We start from the raw sequence: 16,619 nt of genomic DNA on the forward strand, positions 1-16,619 counted from the left end.
GCACGATCAGAGCCAGAAATAGTGGAACCACAACAGAGACCAGTGTCAAGTGTTAGTGTCAAGTAGTTGAGGATAGGGGAACATTTGACTATAAGGATGCTTTCAAAGGAGCAATTATGACGAATGTGCAAGACTGATAAGTTAAAAAAAAAAAAAAACACTTTCCAATTTATTTCTAAATATGAAATTGGCCCGGATTGGGTTTAAAAAGCCAGATTTGTTATGATTTTTGTGCACCACACTGTCATTCAAAAAAACAAAATTTACGAAACTTAAAGGGTTAGTTAAAAAATTACATCATTAATTACTCACCCTCATGTCGTTCCACACCCGTAAGCCCTTCATTCATCTTCATAACAAATATACATTATAGATAGACATTTTTGATGAAATCCGAGAGGTATCTGACTGCTCCATAGACAGCAATTTAACAAATTTAAGCGTTTCCAGGTTCTATGTCAGAACGCCAACTTAATATTGGTCGGCTCCTGAATCAGCATCACAAACGTGCGTCATGCTGCTCATGTGTACAGCGTCGGCCAATACTGTGCCAGCGTTCTGATGTAGAACCTGGAAGCGCTGGATTTAAAAAGCATAAGAGAATGACACAGAAGAGAAGATATTGTTGAATAAAGTCATTATTTTTCTTTTGTTTTTGCCCACAAAAAGTATTCTCATCACCTCATAACTTGCCGCAGAACGTCTTTTTAAAAGATGTAATATAAGTCTAAGGTGTCCCCTGAATGTGTCTGTGAAGTTTCAGCTCAAAATACCCCATAGTTTTTTTTTTTATTCATTTTCTTAACTGCCTATTTTGGGGCATCATTAAATATGCGCCGATTCAGGCTGCGGCCCCTTTAAATTCTCCTGCTCCCCGCCCACGGAGCTCGCGCTTGCCTTCAACAGCATAAACAAAGTTCACACAGCTAATATAACCCTCAAAACGGATCTTTACAAAGTGTTCATCATGCAGCATGTCTAATTGCGTAAGTATGGTATTTATGTGGATGTTTACATTTGATTCTGAATGAGTTTGAGACTATGCTCCGTGGCTAAAGCTAACATTACACACTGTTGGAGAGATTTATAAAGAATGAAGTTGAGTTTATAAATTATACAGACTGAAAGTGTTTAAAAAATGAAAATAACGACATGACTATGATCTCCATGAATACAGAAACAATGGTAACTTTAACCACATTTAACAGTACATTAGCAACATGCTAACAAAACATTTAGAAAGACAATTTACAATTATCACTAAAAATATCATGATATCATGGGAGTTATTATGCTCCAGCTGCCATTTTTCGCTGTTGTCCTTGCTTGCTTAACTAGTCTGATGATTCAGCTGTGCGCATCCAGACGTCCTGCCCTTGTGTAATGCCTTGAACATGAGCTGGAATATGCAAATATTGGGGGCGTACATATTAATGATCCCGACTGTTACGTAACAGTCGGTGTTATGTTGAGATTCGCCTGTTCTTCGGAGGTCTTTTAAACAAATGAGATTTATATAAGGAGGAGGAAACAACAGTGTTTGAGACTCACTGTATGTCATTTCCATGTACTGAACTCTTCTTATTTAACTATGCCAAGGTAAATTCAATTTTTGATTCTAGGGCACCTTTAAGGTTGAACCACTGCAGTTACGTGGACTATTTTAATAATGTCTTTACACATTTCTGGGCCTTGAAAGTGGTGGTTAAATTGCTGTCTATGGAGGAGTCAGATACCCCTCGGATTTCATCAAAAATATCTTCATTTGTGTTCTGAAGATGAACGAAGGTCTTACGGGTTTGGAATGACATGAGGGTGAGTAATTAATGACAGAAATTTCATTTTTTGGGTGAACTAACCCTTTAACGTTGAACTAATTTTGGTTATTGCAACTCATTGTAACCATTTCTTAACTGCAACTTCATTTTATGCAATTGAGACATTATTTTGCACAATCATGATTATTTTGGGCAACTATTTTGCACAATTGCGACTATTTTACATGACTGTAACTACTACTCAAAATGGCAACTTTATTTTTTACATGTGACTATCTCACAATTGCAACTTTTTTATTGCCACCGTTTCCTGTAAATGCTACTTTATTAATTGTAACTATTTATCATAATGCAAATTTCTCATAATTGCAACTATATTTCTCATAATTATAACTATTTCTCATGTGCAATTTTTTATATTATTGCAACTTTATTTTGCACAATTTTGACTAATTTGCACAACTGTAACTATTTCTCACAAATGCAACTTTATTTCTCTAATTCCAATTATCTCGTAAATGCTACTTTATCTAACCATTCCAACTATTTCTCATAACTGCAACTTAATGTCTCCTAATTGCAACTTTATTTTCTCACAATTGCAAATATTTTACACAACTGTACATGTATTTCTCATTTTAAACTTTCTCTCACAATTACCCATTTGATTTTTTTACTCAGAAATGGGCTTCTATAAAAAAAAAAAAAAATAAAAAAAAAACAGCTCTGTGTCACATCTGTAAGAGGGAAAAAAAAATCAGATTCGGGCCACATTCAGCTGCAGAGTGAACGTAGCCAATGTTACTAGGTGATGTGAATGTTAGAGTTGAATATTTAGATGGGAACAGCAAGACAAGAATGGGAGGTAGGGAGGGTGAAAAAGAGAGAAAAAGAAAAGGGAGAGAGAAAGATGTTGTGAGTGGGAACTAAGTGGTGCACCGGATGAGCGAGTGAAAAGCATTTCTTCATTCTGTCAATACTGGAATATAGGAGGGAGGGGGTGCGAGAGATATGTGGCGAGAAATAGAGGGAGAAAGAAAAGGAGAGAAAGAGGCAGAAGGAAGGAAAGGGAGAGAAGGCATGAGAACTGAGCAATGTAGACAGACAGGCAGACAGGCAGACAGACAGACCGACAGACGGAGATAGGAGAGAAAAGAGAGATAAGGTAAGAGAAAGACAGGAATAGAGAGAGAGAGACAGCAATCTCCCCCTTTCTCTCTCCAAGCTGGTGGGATTCCTCCCCAGGGGTTTCTGTCTTTAAACCTCCATGCTCTTTAAAAATTCTGCCAGCCAGCAGGTCTACACGGCGCTATGGAACTGTCTCCAGCAGGGGAGAAGTGTGTGATTGTGTGTGTGTGTCTGAGGAAAGAGAGAAAGAGAGACAGAGACTGGCAGAGCCACCATGCTGACGGCACCGAGATCCCAGTGACAGGTTCAAACCCAATCTCCCCACAGGTCAGTGTTCACTGTACCCCCAAACCCCAATTAAGTCCTGCTTTTTCTTTCTCCATATCCCTCTCTCTCTGGGTGTCAGAGAATGCGGCCATAACACATGCAGCACCCTGTGGTTATGACGACGAAAACGCTACTGGGTCCAAAATCAAATGCGTCTACTACTACAATTACTACCTTTAGTAAAGGAAAAACGTGAGCGCTGCTTGCCTGTGCAAAGCTCGCCACCACAATGCTAGAATATTGGTGGTGGTTGATATGCTGTTGCTAAGGTGTGGTTTTATAGCATTATGTATGTTCTGGGTGGTTCTGGGTGTTCTGCTAGGTTGATTGTTCTGCAATGTGAAAAACGTGCTCTTAATCAGAACAGAAAAAGAAGAAAAGCAATCACAATCATACTATTATTGCCTAAATACCTAATAAACAAAAACAACAACAACAACAAAAGAATTAAGGTCAACTGTAATTACTTCTCAAAACTGCAACTATATTTTGCACAATTTGCACAATAAACATCTTTACTTAACGTAATGGCAACAGCTTCCCATAAATGCTACTTTAACAATTACGACTATTTCTTATAAATGTGACTTGGTTTCTCATAATAGCAAATTTAATGCCCACAACAGCTAATTTCTTGCACAATTGCAAATTTATATTTTAGTCTTTAAAAAAATTACATGTTAAAGGAAAAAACATTAAAGTCAACTGTAACTACTTAAACTTTTTAGCAACGTTTTATCTCACAGCTGCAAGCTTTAATTCTTGTAACTGCAACTAAATTAATTCTTATTACTCCAACTTAATTTCTCGCAACTGTAACGGTTTCCTACAATTGCAATTTTTTTTTGCTCAATTATGAATTACAGAATGTCTTTAGGTTTGGTCTTTAAAAACATCATTTTATATTGCCAAAATAATGATATTAAATAAAAATGTGAAAAGAATAATACCTGATCTCAGATCAGCACATAAGGCCGTGAGGTGAGGTTTTGAGGTGCTGTAGTTTAAAGCATATATTCTCAATTAGAACTGGCGCCTGATGCAACAGCACATCAATGGGGATACAATAATCTTCTGCCTTCTCTGGACCTTCAAATCTCCAACCGAGATTCCTTTCATTACATTTTAATCGTATGCTGCTGGCTTGCCGCTTTTGACCCTGCACTACGCGCCTTTAATAAGTGCCGAATTCGCCCCTGGATCGAGGCAAAGTGCTAAAGGGGTAGCTCTTCCAGAGTTTCAAATTGACACAGGGCATTACATTTTCACTTGAAACGAGCCAAGCAGAGCGGGAGGTGGTTGATTTCTCTTCTTTAGCCCTGGTCTTCCTTTTCTTTTTCGCGGCTTCTTGCGCTGACCCTTAGGTGGTAAGAAGCTAATATTCGGTGTGCTGGCACAGAGGTTATTTCTTTCCCGTGCAAACACGCCGTCTGTGTGAGACTGCTTAAGGAAATGTAGCAGGTGATGTATTGATCCTCTGCCCACTTCAAGAACTGACAAGTGCGTGACAGAACCGCTGGGACGAGACACAGGGCAGTGTGGATACACAACCTCCACGCTAACCACCCCAAGCCTTCCAACACCAACTTCACTAGGCCTGTGGTCACTGGAAACCAGAGTTTTATAGTGCTACGCATGAGAAAAGGGTTTCTGAAAAAACACAAACTGGCACCAGAGATAAAAATAGTGGAATGTAAATGAGGGAAAATTGTATAAAATTGTTTCAATTCCTAATTTTCAAAACGAATATAGAGATTGAATCCAATTTAGCTCATTAGCCAAGTTTGCGTGATCAATAAGCTACTACATGGTTGCTAGGTGGCTTCCAGGGTGTTCTGGGGTGGATGTTAGGTGGTTCAAAGTGAAAAGCGCCCACCCTCAAGTATCTATGACATTCAGGCTGCTAATATTGTGTCCAAACAACAAGGTTTCGCTTAATTTCGAAAGCAAACGCAGGAGGATAGATTTTCCAAAACACCCTGCGATGAATATTTTAATGTGACGGGTAAGCGTTTTTTGTTCTTAAGAATACACAACTGATATTCTACTGGGCCAAGCTGAGATTCAGCTACATATGCCCGAGAACCGCAGAGCCAGAAACATCATTAATTGAGTGCCAAGTGGCCTGGGGGATTTTCTGCGTTTAAGCTGTCAACTCCCATTGGACCACGCGATCGCTCGCTCACTCACTCTCGCTCTCTCTCTCTTTCTCTCAGCTGTGGCTAGAAGCTACATCAAGCGTGTGGAGTCTCTGAGAAATGCAACCACCACCCCCTCATGCTCTCTCTCTCCGTCTATCTCTTTCTCCACCAAACCAGGACATCCTGCACTTTGGGCCAACGACAAGTATTTCCTTCCTCGACTGAGGTTTGTCGCGCTATGCGCATCTCAAGAGGTTTGCGAGAGCTAGAATACTTAAAAATATAACATTTAAAATGGAAGGTCACCATGCAGTTCTTAATTTCAGTTCAGTAGATGGACTGAAACTGTGGCTGCGAAGGGAAGTAAAACCCACGGATGACCAATCACCCCGTTCCACATTCAAAGAGGACATGAGACCAGAGTTGAAAATAATCCTTTTTATTTTTTTGCAAGATGTCACTTTCTTGATGAACAAGTCAATGTCTGAGACATCCGATGTAATGAAGACTGTTTCCTACAAGCACCCTCCAGCGTTTCTGGCACTGCTAACAGAAAAAACCATGAGGAGAACGCTTTTTTCCGTTCTCAAAGCCCTAAGGTCAGGGTAATCAGACGCCACGGGCAACAGCGTGGCCTTAGTGAGGATGTTTCGACTAGCCTGATGCAAAGGCCAGCTAACTGGGCCCGGCCTTCACATTACCCACTCTCTAGAGATCTGAACTGAAGAAAAATCTCCAAAATGAGACGAGTAAGGGATACCCCATGAGCAAGGCATGGCCCCCCTCTCCATTCCTCCAGCTCCGGCAGACGATGTTCTCCTCAATCACGGCTCATCTCGCACATGCCCTCCATGTTAAAGCATTGAAACCACACCGACGCTCTTCGTGCTCCTTGATGATGCTCCGCTGGCTGGCCTTCCCCCCGGGCTGCTGGTGCGTGTCCTGCAGAGGAGGGGGTGAAGTGGGGGGAAAGGCTACCAATCATGAAGTGTCAGGCTTGGGGCATATGATTGTACACTGTGTCAAAGCTAGACAAATATTTGCCCCGCGAGGCTCCGGGGACGCAGTTTCTCGCTTTGTTACATGAGCTGTAGCTTCACTCAGCATGCCGGTTTACCGCCTAACTAAGGAGATGGAGGGCCGGGTGACATCTGGAGGCTCCTGTGAAACTCTCCAACATCCATCAGGTCAAACACACTCCGCTGGTGGCTTGGAATGTGATGTTAGCAATGCGCTATTCCCTTTGGGATACAAAGCATTGCTGGAGAAATGTGTAAATCTCAAGGATGTGCATGAAAAGGTCAAGGTTAAAGATTAAATTTGAGATAGATAAACAAGAAAATATGATTATCTCTTAAATGCAGGATATCAGGCCTTTCTTAACCCCAAGTCTAGTTTAACAGAACCTCTGATGGCTTATTGTTTTTATAAAACAGCGATATGAATTAAACAAATATATAACAATTACATTAATTACAAAAAGTTTCAGTTGAAATGTAGAAATCTGCCACATTAACACAGAATTCAACTGATGAGCAGCCACAGGTTTGTGTATTGGCTATTTTTCAACAATTCCGTAAACAGCTCAATCACTCTGATTTCAGTATATATATTTGTATATAGTATCTATTTAATAATAATGTATTGACACAGAGTCTGACTCATTTCCTGATCTTCTCTTCTTCACATAAATTCCTGTCCTTAAAACAGAAAGAACATTTTAAAATAATATTGATAATAATAATAATGATATAAACTATAATAAAAATAAAATGTAAATATAATAATAACAACAACAACAACAACAACAACAACAACAACAACAACAACAACAACAACAACATGTAGTTATGTAGTATAAATATTTATATAATAATATTTTATGTTTCACATCATTTTTATTTATTTATTCAGAAAAGTATATAAAAATAAAACGATTTAATTTAATTTAAAATTAATTTATCTTTTAATATACTATTAAATATTTTCTATTACATATTTATTTTTTTTATTTATTTTTTTTTATTAACTTTTGCTTTTTAATAGTATGTGGAGAACTCACAGCAAAGTACAGGGAGAGGAGGAAGAGGAGGACTGGGACAGGTCAGACAGTAACTCACTTTCATATTAGTCAAAATATATGAATGACACACAAATACTGTGTGAAAATTTGAAGCTTTCTGTGGGCACAGATTCCGTGTGGGCCTCCTAATAACCATAACTGCACCTGTTAATAAAAAGCAACATTAATATATGCTGCACTGTGCTATAAAAAAGTGATTTGTGATTTCTTAGCGTTACTAAATAATTACAGATGAAACCTCCCATTGAGATTAAACATAGGGCACAAACATAAGGCAGTGCTGTAAAGGGTTCAAGGCACTGTGACATATTTACTGCACGTAACAGTAAAAGAAGAGAACAGCTAATCTCTCCAGTTATTTACGAGCTGGTGCTCCTTAACCCGTCATCAATGAAAACATGAGGCTTTTCATAGCAAATCCTTTCAAATAACTTCAAATAATGTCAGTTTCTATGGCAAGCACAGAAATAATAACCCGCATATGCATATCTGTTTAATTTCTTTTATTTTTTCCCTTTAAACTGACATCCGGAAAGAGATCTGAGAGAGATCGGGGCAATAAAGTCTCGCTTTTCCATCTGTCTGCTTCATTTGCAAAAAATGGCCTCCTTGTGATTCAGATATATACGGCTCTCTAGCTGCTCCACATGGCAGCTGTAGGTGACCGCGGCCACGGCGAGTCTCTGGGGCCGAGGGATCGCACTTCATATTTCGCCGCCCTCTGTGCCAGCTTCCAGTCTGTTCGCCCCTCATTTAGAGTCCCTATTCGAGCAGAGCGGGTAGTGGAAGAGAGGAGGATAAAAAATCAATTCATATTTCCATAATCCACAGTCCTGTCTGTCTCAGTCTCTTCCCTCGCCCTCTCTCTCTCGCTCCCCTGGGGTAAAGTAACCCCTCCACCCCGATCTACGGCCTACAACTGTCATTACGCGCCGCAACAATAAGAGGATAAACAAAGGAGGCCTGTAGAGATCGGAGCTGCTGCTGCCATATGCTGGCTAACTTGGGGGAAAAAAGGGATTTCAGAGGCTAGAGAGGGAGCAGCCGTACAAAGACGCAAAAAGAGCCTAATCCTGGTAATGAGGCGACTCAATGAGAGCCTTTATGTCAATGTGGAAAAGGCCGATCCATCTGTACACATCTTAAACTAGAAACGATCTTGTCACCAAACAAGCTGAGCGGGGACTTTTCTGGAGGACTTTGTGCTGCCACGTTTGAGTCTTCTTATAGTCTTGTTATTCGGCAACATTTAAACTACACTTTTTGCAGGCCAAGCAAACAGTTTCTGAAGCATCTCTGCAGAAGCCTGATGAAGACCAAAGTGCACATGAAAGCCAAAGATGCTCATGTCTCCTTTCTTTCATTCTCATTTTAGTTCATAATGAACCATCCAATTTGCTTTGTGCAAGAGGAGATGCTTGTACATGGAGACCTTGAGGCTGAGCGAGGAGAAAAAAAGTGTGAAAACCACAACGCTGCACTATGACCCAGGCCCAGACCCAGACCCACTTCTCCTTGTACAGAGAACACACATGACCTATACTAACACTGAAGAAACAACCAACAACACTAATGCAAACATTTCAATGCTTCTTTTACTGTTCATAGTTTTAGAAGTTCTGCAACGCCTATTTGAAAGAAGTTTAATTATTAAGAGGGCAATAAAATGATAAATGTGGAAGATTTTATCTTGTAATTAGTGTTCAACTGATATGAGCTTTTTAACTCTTTCACTTCCACTGATGAAATTTTGTGACATTTATGAGACAACACTTTCCCGCCACTGACAGAATTTTCCAGCTTTCCGTGTTTTCACAGTTATACGGTAGGGGGTGCTATTATGCATCTTCTGAAAGAGTACAAAATCTCCTGATAAAAACACAGGCGAAGAAGCAGAAACAAGCGATAGCATATGTAAGCAGATGCATATGTATGCATTAAAATTAAACAGCATATAAATCAAAACTACCTAATGTTATCAAATGAAATGTTGGCCCAAGAAGAGGTATAGGACTGTGCAAGCTTTGGGGTGTTGATGGACTCGATTTACTGTTTTGATCATCGTTCTGAATCTGATCCAGACCTAGTCTTTGACAAAAAAGCGATTTTCTAAACTTTTTGCTCAAAATTGTGCTTTTTGAATGAAACTTACCCACATTCAAATGTTGATAAAAAAAAAAAATCATGTGTAAAACGTTTTTGTTTGTTTGTTTAAAAGCATATGGCCAGTTCTTTCTTTTGATATTGCATGTTCAGAGCATTGCATGTTCTTTTGAGATTTTGTATATATATATATATATATATATATATATATATATATATATATATATAAAATTTGAAAAAAAAAATATATATAAACTATTATTCATTTAATAATTTAAAATATTTGGTTTAAATAAAAAATATTTTAAAATTTTCCTACTACAGTATCTATCTAAAAATATACATATTTTTTTAAAAATAAATATTTAAATATATAATGTAATATAGTATAATATAATATATATTTTGGAACTGACACTAGGAAGAATGTGCTCAAAATAGCCAAATATTGGCTGATTAGGCAGGTATATCAGTTTATTGCTACTCATGATCACGCTTATAATGCGTTACTAGTGTGATATAGTCCCAACCCATGAGTGACACACAGCTGTACTGGTGTGAGATACAGCAGTGGGCGTATGAAGAAGCTCCATCCGCACCCATTCACATCACAGCCAGCTGATAATTACCAGAACAACGCTTATTGAAGACCTGCTCACTGCTTTTCATTATCAGCAACATCACACCGCATGGGGGAGAGAGGGAGAGGTAGAGAAGAGGAAGGAAGAGAGGAGGAAGGAACAGAGATAGGAGGGAGAGAGGGAGGGAGGGAGGGAGGCCTTTAGGAGCAGGAGGGGTCGTGGATGTGGTGCTGGTGGGGTAGGGGGGGGGTACGGAGAGAGAAAAAAAAAAGTTCCTCTGTCTCCAACCTGGTCTCCAAAGTCCTGAGGGAACTTCCACAGCACTGTCGGATCTGTAAGAAATTGACAGACAGCATTAATCAGCAACCACGCACCGTTCAGAACGCATACATATTAATGAAGGGGGTGGGGGCAAGGGTGGTTTCTCCTATGTGTCGGCACACCGCAGCAACGAGCGGAGGCATGGAACGTTCTGCATATGCAAATGTCATCCGGTTAGATAGAGGCCTTTAGAAACAGAGACAATACTCGACTACCTGCAGAAACAGCAGATGTGTGGCGCTGCATTAATATTTCACACCTAAATTTGTTAAAGAAAAGCCTTTTACTGCAGTCGTTTAAAAATATAATGTTCACATTAAAAATATGAATTCATTTATTATTTATTTTTATAAATATTATATGTCATATGCTAGGGGTGGGCAACTCTGGCCATCAAGAGATATCAAATTATTATTATTATTATTCATTATTATTTTTATTATTACAAATATATATAAAAAATTTAAAAGTATGTGAAATATATAATTTTTTTTAAACACTTTTTTAAAAATTTCTAAATATCTAACAGTGTGTGGGGGGGACACAAATAATACAGCCAAAATTTTACTTGTCATATTATAATTAATAAATTATCTTGCATCCTCCACATAGTACTTCAGGTTTCGTTTGGGACAGAGGATGTCTCTTACTTAGATATTCAACTAATTTATTAATGACTCAGCATTTGTATTAAAGAAAAAAGAATCACTTCATCTAGTGTTTAAAGTGAATAAAATAGCCTTTGAAGTCTCAAAACTACTGAAGAACACTGTTTTCTCCCCCTGGACTTGTGTGTGTGGGTGAGGTAAAGGTGGTCAAAAGCACTGTGAGGTAAGGGGTTGGGGGGCTCAAAATGTTTCTAAACTTTGCCCCGTTTGCATTTGTATTGTTTTACTACTTACAAAATTATTTTAAAGGTGCCCTAGAATTAAAAATTGAATTTATATTGGCATAGTTAAATAACAAGAGTTCAGTACATGGAAATGACATACAGTGAGTCTCAAACTCCATTGTTTCCTCCTTCTTATATAAATCTCTTTTTTTTTTTTTAAAAGACCTCAGAAGAACAGGCGAATCTCAACATAACACCAACTGTTACGTAACAGTCGGGGTGTACGCCCCAATATTTGCATATGCCAGCCCATGATCGAGGCATTACACAAGGGCAGCCAGTATTAACGTCTGGATGTGCACAGCTGAATTATCAGACTAGGTAAGCAAGCAAGAACAATAGCGAAAAATGGCAGATGGAGCGATAATAACTGACATGATCCATGATAACATGATATTTTTAGTGATATTTGTAAATTGTCTTTATAAATGTTTCATTAGCATGTTGCTAATGTACTGTTAAATGTGGTTAAAGTTACCATCGTTTCTTACTGTATTCACGGAGACAAGAGCCACTGCTATTTTCATTTTTAAACACTTGCAGTCTGTATAATGCACAAACACAACTTCATTCTTTATAAATCTCTCCAACAGTGTGTTATGTTAGCTTTAGCCACGGAGCAAAACCTCGAACTCATTCAGAATTAAATGTAAACATCCAAATAAATACTATACTTGCGCGATTAGACATGCTGCATGACGAACACTTTGTAAAGATCCATTTTGAGGGTTATATTAGCTGTGTAAACTTTGTTTATGCACTGTTTAAGGCAAGCGCGACCTCCGGGGGCGAAGAGCGCGAGCATTTAAAGGGGCCGCAGCATGAATTGGGGCATTTCTAATTATGCCCCAAAATAGGCAGATTAAAAAAAAAATTATTAATTAAAATTAAAAATTAATTAAAAAATTAATTTAAAAAAATCTATGGGGTATTTTGAGCTGACACATTAGACTTATATTACATCTTGTAAAAAAACGTTCGATGGCACCTTTAAGTATATTTTTAAGTATTATTTTAAGTATTATATTAAGTATATATCATTATATCATTTACAATCCACACCACAGCATGGTTTTTAATGATATTTTTAAGCGGGGGGGGGGGGGGGGGCAATCAGATGGGGTATGTCTTGACCCCCCTACGAATTCTGCCTATGATTCCAGTTAGCTTTCTTTTTGTTGAAAGGTACAGATGAGCACCACTGCTCAATATGTCAGAGCATGTGTGCTTAACTTAACATATTAACTCAGTAGCATGACAGCAGTTTTTAAAACAATTTTTTTACACATATTATTTTGATTTTTGGTGAAAAACCATAATCTGACATAAATAAGTATGTGCAGACTTTGAAACGACACGCCTTGTGACACATAATAAGGCAGCACTCCAGACGCCTCTGCTATGAGTCACTCTAAAAAGATCAGCTTGGACCACAAAAACAACAACTCAATGTCTGCTGAAGGTCAGTGTGAGACCCATGAAACCAGACAATGAGTTTGGTGCACAGACACACACAGTCAGTCTCATATGGGGTGCGCAAGGTCTGTCTGATCTACAACCTCCATGTTATGACAATAGGGGTGAGAATTTTCACACAATTCACAATTCGATTTTGTGGACAACAAAGACCAATGTCTATTGTCAATACTGTAGTAATGCATGAAGGATAGCACACAGAAGACACTTTCAAATCAAGCAGGTTTCTGTTGGTCCACATGGTGAATCCGCGTGACCTACTTGAACCATATGCAAAATTCCAGACGGTGTGGATTTCTATTGAAATAAATGGATTTCGGCTGTGGAAATTCTTGAACAACAGTAACCGTGACTGCAACTTTAAATTTTTTAAATTTAAAAATCCATTTACATATCGATTGAGTAAGAATCACAATGAATCAGTGTATTGTGTTGTATTGTTTTCTACACTGTAAAAAAACTGCTGTAAAAAAACTGCCAAATTCTGACAGTAATATACAGTTTACCATTAAAACAGTAATGTACTGTAGAAAGCAATGCATTGTGGGCAATAATTTTCATGGTAAGTAAGGGCTGTTAATTTACAGCCCATTTTTAACACTACTGTATTTATGCATTACATTTTGTATGTTATCCGTGTTCGTATATTGTATATTATAGGTCATTTTGTATATTATCCGTGTTTGTGGCGCTCATGACAGGAATATGTGGAAAATAGAAGAAAACTAATCAAAGCAGAGAGGAGATGGAACTTTGAAACCTCCTGCAGCAAGGAGCGTGTTGTTTTAAAAATGGAGGTTGTCGTCGGACTCGGAGTGTTTTTTCTCATATCAAATTCACTCGAACGGTGACCAATGAGCTGGAACTGAACAAGCCAGAATGGCGCTTGAGAGCACTTATAAGTGAGTGATAATAAACACATTGATCGGAAAGGGTAAAATCCTGTCGAGTCACTGTAAAACATAATTTATTCCCAACTTTCAATGTTTATTAAGGCTTTCAGACTGTGTATTTCTTGGTGGTTTTGACCACAGTGCTTATTGGCGGAAGGAGAAAAAATAATGAAATGGTCAAATTTGTTCTTAAACATTATTGATAATTAAACTTTTTAAAATGCAATTTTGTTTAACTGTATAAGCTACATAATCGAGTTTGTATTTTTCTGCACTTTTTTTACATAAATATTCACGTTGCTTTTACTCTTGCCTATATTTTTGTCCATTTTTGCTTATAAATAAATGTTCACCTTTTTATTAGCCTATTACTGTTGCCTGTGTTTTAAATTTAATGTGTGATTTTAATTTCCAACTTATTTTGGTGTTCCCTTTTGACCCAGAGCTTTTTTAGAGCATATTGTAAATTGAAATAATCACAGAAATGTACTGCATGTATTTTTTAGAGTAAATGGCTGTAAAGTAATTTCACAGTATTAATACCATAGAATTACAGTATATTGCTGGTGTCTCTGCTGCCAGTATTTTACTGTAAAATAAAAAAACAGAAAAATACTTTTATATACCATATACTGTTATTTTACAGAGAAATTTTTAAAGAAACTTTTTTTTTTTTTTTTAAATAACATGAAATATTTGGCCACCAAAACAGAAGTTGCAAACAGCTACACCTCATTTTGCTTTCCTCTTTAGCTGAAGTAGTATTCAGAGTATGACTGACCCTGCATCAAAGACTGGTCTGTTACAGGAAGTTCAAATATCCTGTCTGATGAAAGATAAATATGTTCTCAGAAGAGAACAGATGGTCACACAGAGCTTGTACAACGACACAGAACTAAAGGTTTGTGTATATGTATATCGTAGATTTTAGTGGGAGAAATCCACTCATTTTAATAGGAATCTGCACGATTGGGAATTTTGCGTGAGGGTTACATAGATTTCACTTGTGTTAAAGTCGGTCACATGAATTCAACAAGAATTGACCAAAAGAAAGCTACTTGGTTTGAAAGTGACCTCTGCGTGAACAGTCCTTCATGCCTCACTACACTATTGGGTATGCATTGACGTCCCTTTCCCGTCAGAACGCACCCCTCACCCGGACTGTGTGGCAAAAGAGCCTGCTGCATGACTGGATTTAACAGTGGAAACTGAGAAAACGTGAGTAAAAAGTTTAAACTCGATAGTGTTCCTTACAACTTACACAAAGATCCAGTAATCCATGGATATTGACATGCAGCCAGTAATTGCATTTCCCGACATTTGTATGTGCCTGATTTTGACACAAGAGAAATACATATAGCAAATTTGCTTGTGAACGCATTATATCAATACAATATAGATCTAAATCCGGGTGATCAATTATATCAATGATATATATCGTCCAGCCCTGAAACTCGTATAGTTTTTGTCAGTGTTTATTTAAAAACACCCAATTATGCAGAATATAAGATGGTAAATATTTAATTGATGAGTTGTCAATACAATAACAGTACATTACATAAGGTATGATTTACCCCAAAATTCAACATATTGTCAAAATGATAACTGCAAATCCACGTTTTGCTGCCTGGAGTCCAGTTGGTTCTGCGAATTGCAGCGATCCATTTGCTTCTCTTTTCTGAAGCTCTCAGCAGTCTGTTAAAATAAACCTCAGATTTCTTGTCAAATCTATACAGTCAATCGCAAAGCTCTTTCCCATTTTGAATGTGTTTTGTGTGTTTTTTGCGGCGCTCATGCTGAAAACCAATGCTACGACTCAGTCTTTTTGCCACTAACCGCTGTCACTCCGGCCGATGGTGACGTCAAGTGCACACCCTCTATAGACAATGGACCTTTCTGTCGTGAATTTTCACCAAAACTTCACTTGACCTTGACCTCTGGACTAAGCAGAGTAAGTCAGGAGTCAGGACTAAGGGTGTATTCACACTTATGTTTGGTTTGATTAAAACGAAATCTGGTGCGAATGCTCTATTAGTGCGGTTTATTGAATAAGTGTGAACGCTGCCGTCTGAACCTTGGTGTACACCAAATAAGCAGACTAAAGGCCCTTTCACACTGAACACGATGGGAAAAAGGGAGGCGAATCGCAGTAGAACGGTCCTTTCACACCAAACGCGAAACGACTGATCATCTTCTGCTAATTCACACCTGCGCTCTAGGTGGCGCCGATCAACAATGCATTTGTCCTCAAGTATGTATCTCGTATATGGCTTTAACATCATCTGCTGCATAATATACAGCGTCAAATTAAGATAAATAAAGTTTGGTACTACATTAGAAACACAAACTTTCTAATGCTTACAAGAATACATTATTAGGCTGCATAAATTAGGTCAGCCGGAACCGGGAACACTTCCTATAACACCAGATGTACTCGTTACATCAGAAGAAGAATGGCATCTATGCTAATATTAGTCTTTCTGTTTATCCCAAGGTTTACCGTTGTCAACCGAATCCAGACCGTATCCAGGTGAGACTGAGTCAACTAGATCATCCATTGTGAAGACATCATCAACAAGACAGCCAGTGGCACATTTCCTCAACAACCGTCCATACCGGCGTGATGAATACGATCCTCAACTGGATGGAACTGAAATAAATGCTTTGAATGTTGTTATCCTATCGGACTTATGATAGCAACCTGAATCGAAACAAAGCACTATTCGCCAGAGGAGAACTGGCCCCCCGACTAAGCCTGGTTTCTCCCATGGTTTTTTTCTCCATTTAACACCTATTTGCCTCTTGTTTGCCAGGTGATGTCACTCGTTGGAGTTTGGGTTCCTTGCCGCTGTCGCCTTTGGCTTGCTTAGTTGGGGACACTTGACATTTGACTTGA

General features: G+C 38.3%; 1 protein-coding gene across 5 annotated transcripts in view; it reads right to left on the reverse strand.

Moving 5' to 3' along the window:
• Nucleotides 1-16,619, reverse strand: part of dennd1b (DENN/MADD domain containing 1B) — a 107,866-nt gene that overhangs the window by 63,323 nt on the left and 27,924 nt on the right. For 4 of the 5 annotated variants that reach the window (XM_048182896.1, XM_048182898.1, XM_048182899.1 and 1 more), the window contains exon 3: nt 10,430-10,473. The exons of the other annotated variant lie outside the window; for it this stretch is intronic. In XM_048182896.1, coding sequence (XP_048038853.1) covers nt 10,430-10,473 — 44 coding nt within the window. The remainder of the gene's footprint in view (nt 1-10,429; nt 10,474-16,619) is intronic. 5 annotated transcript variants of the gene reach the window in all.

Source organism: Megalobrama amblycephala, linkage group LG2 (assembly GCF_018812025.1).
Source record: "Megalobrama amblycephala isolate DHTTF-2021 linkage group LG2, ASM1881202v1, whole genome shotgun sequence".
NCBI classification, from domain to species: Eukaryota; Metazoa; Chordata; class Actinopteri; order Cypriniformes; family Xenocyprididae; genus Megalobrama; species Megalobrama amblycephala.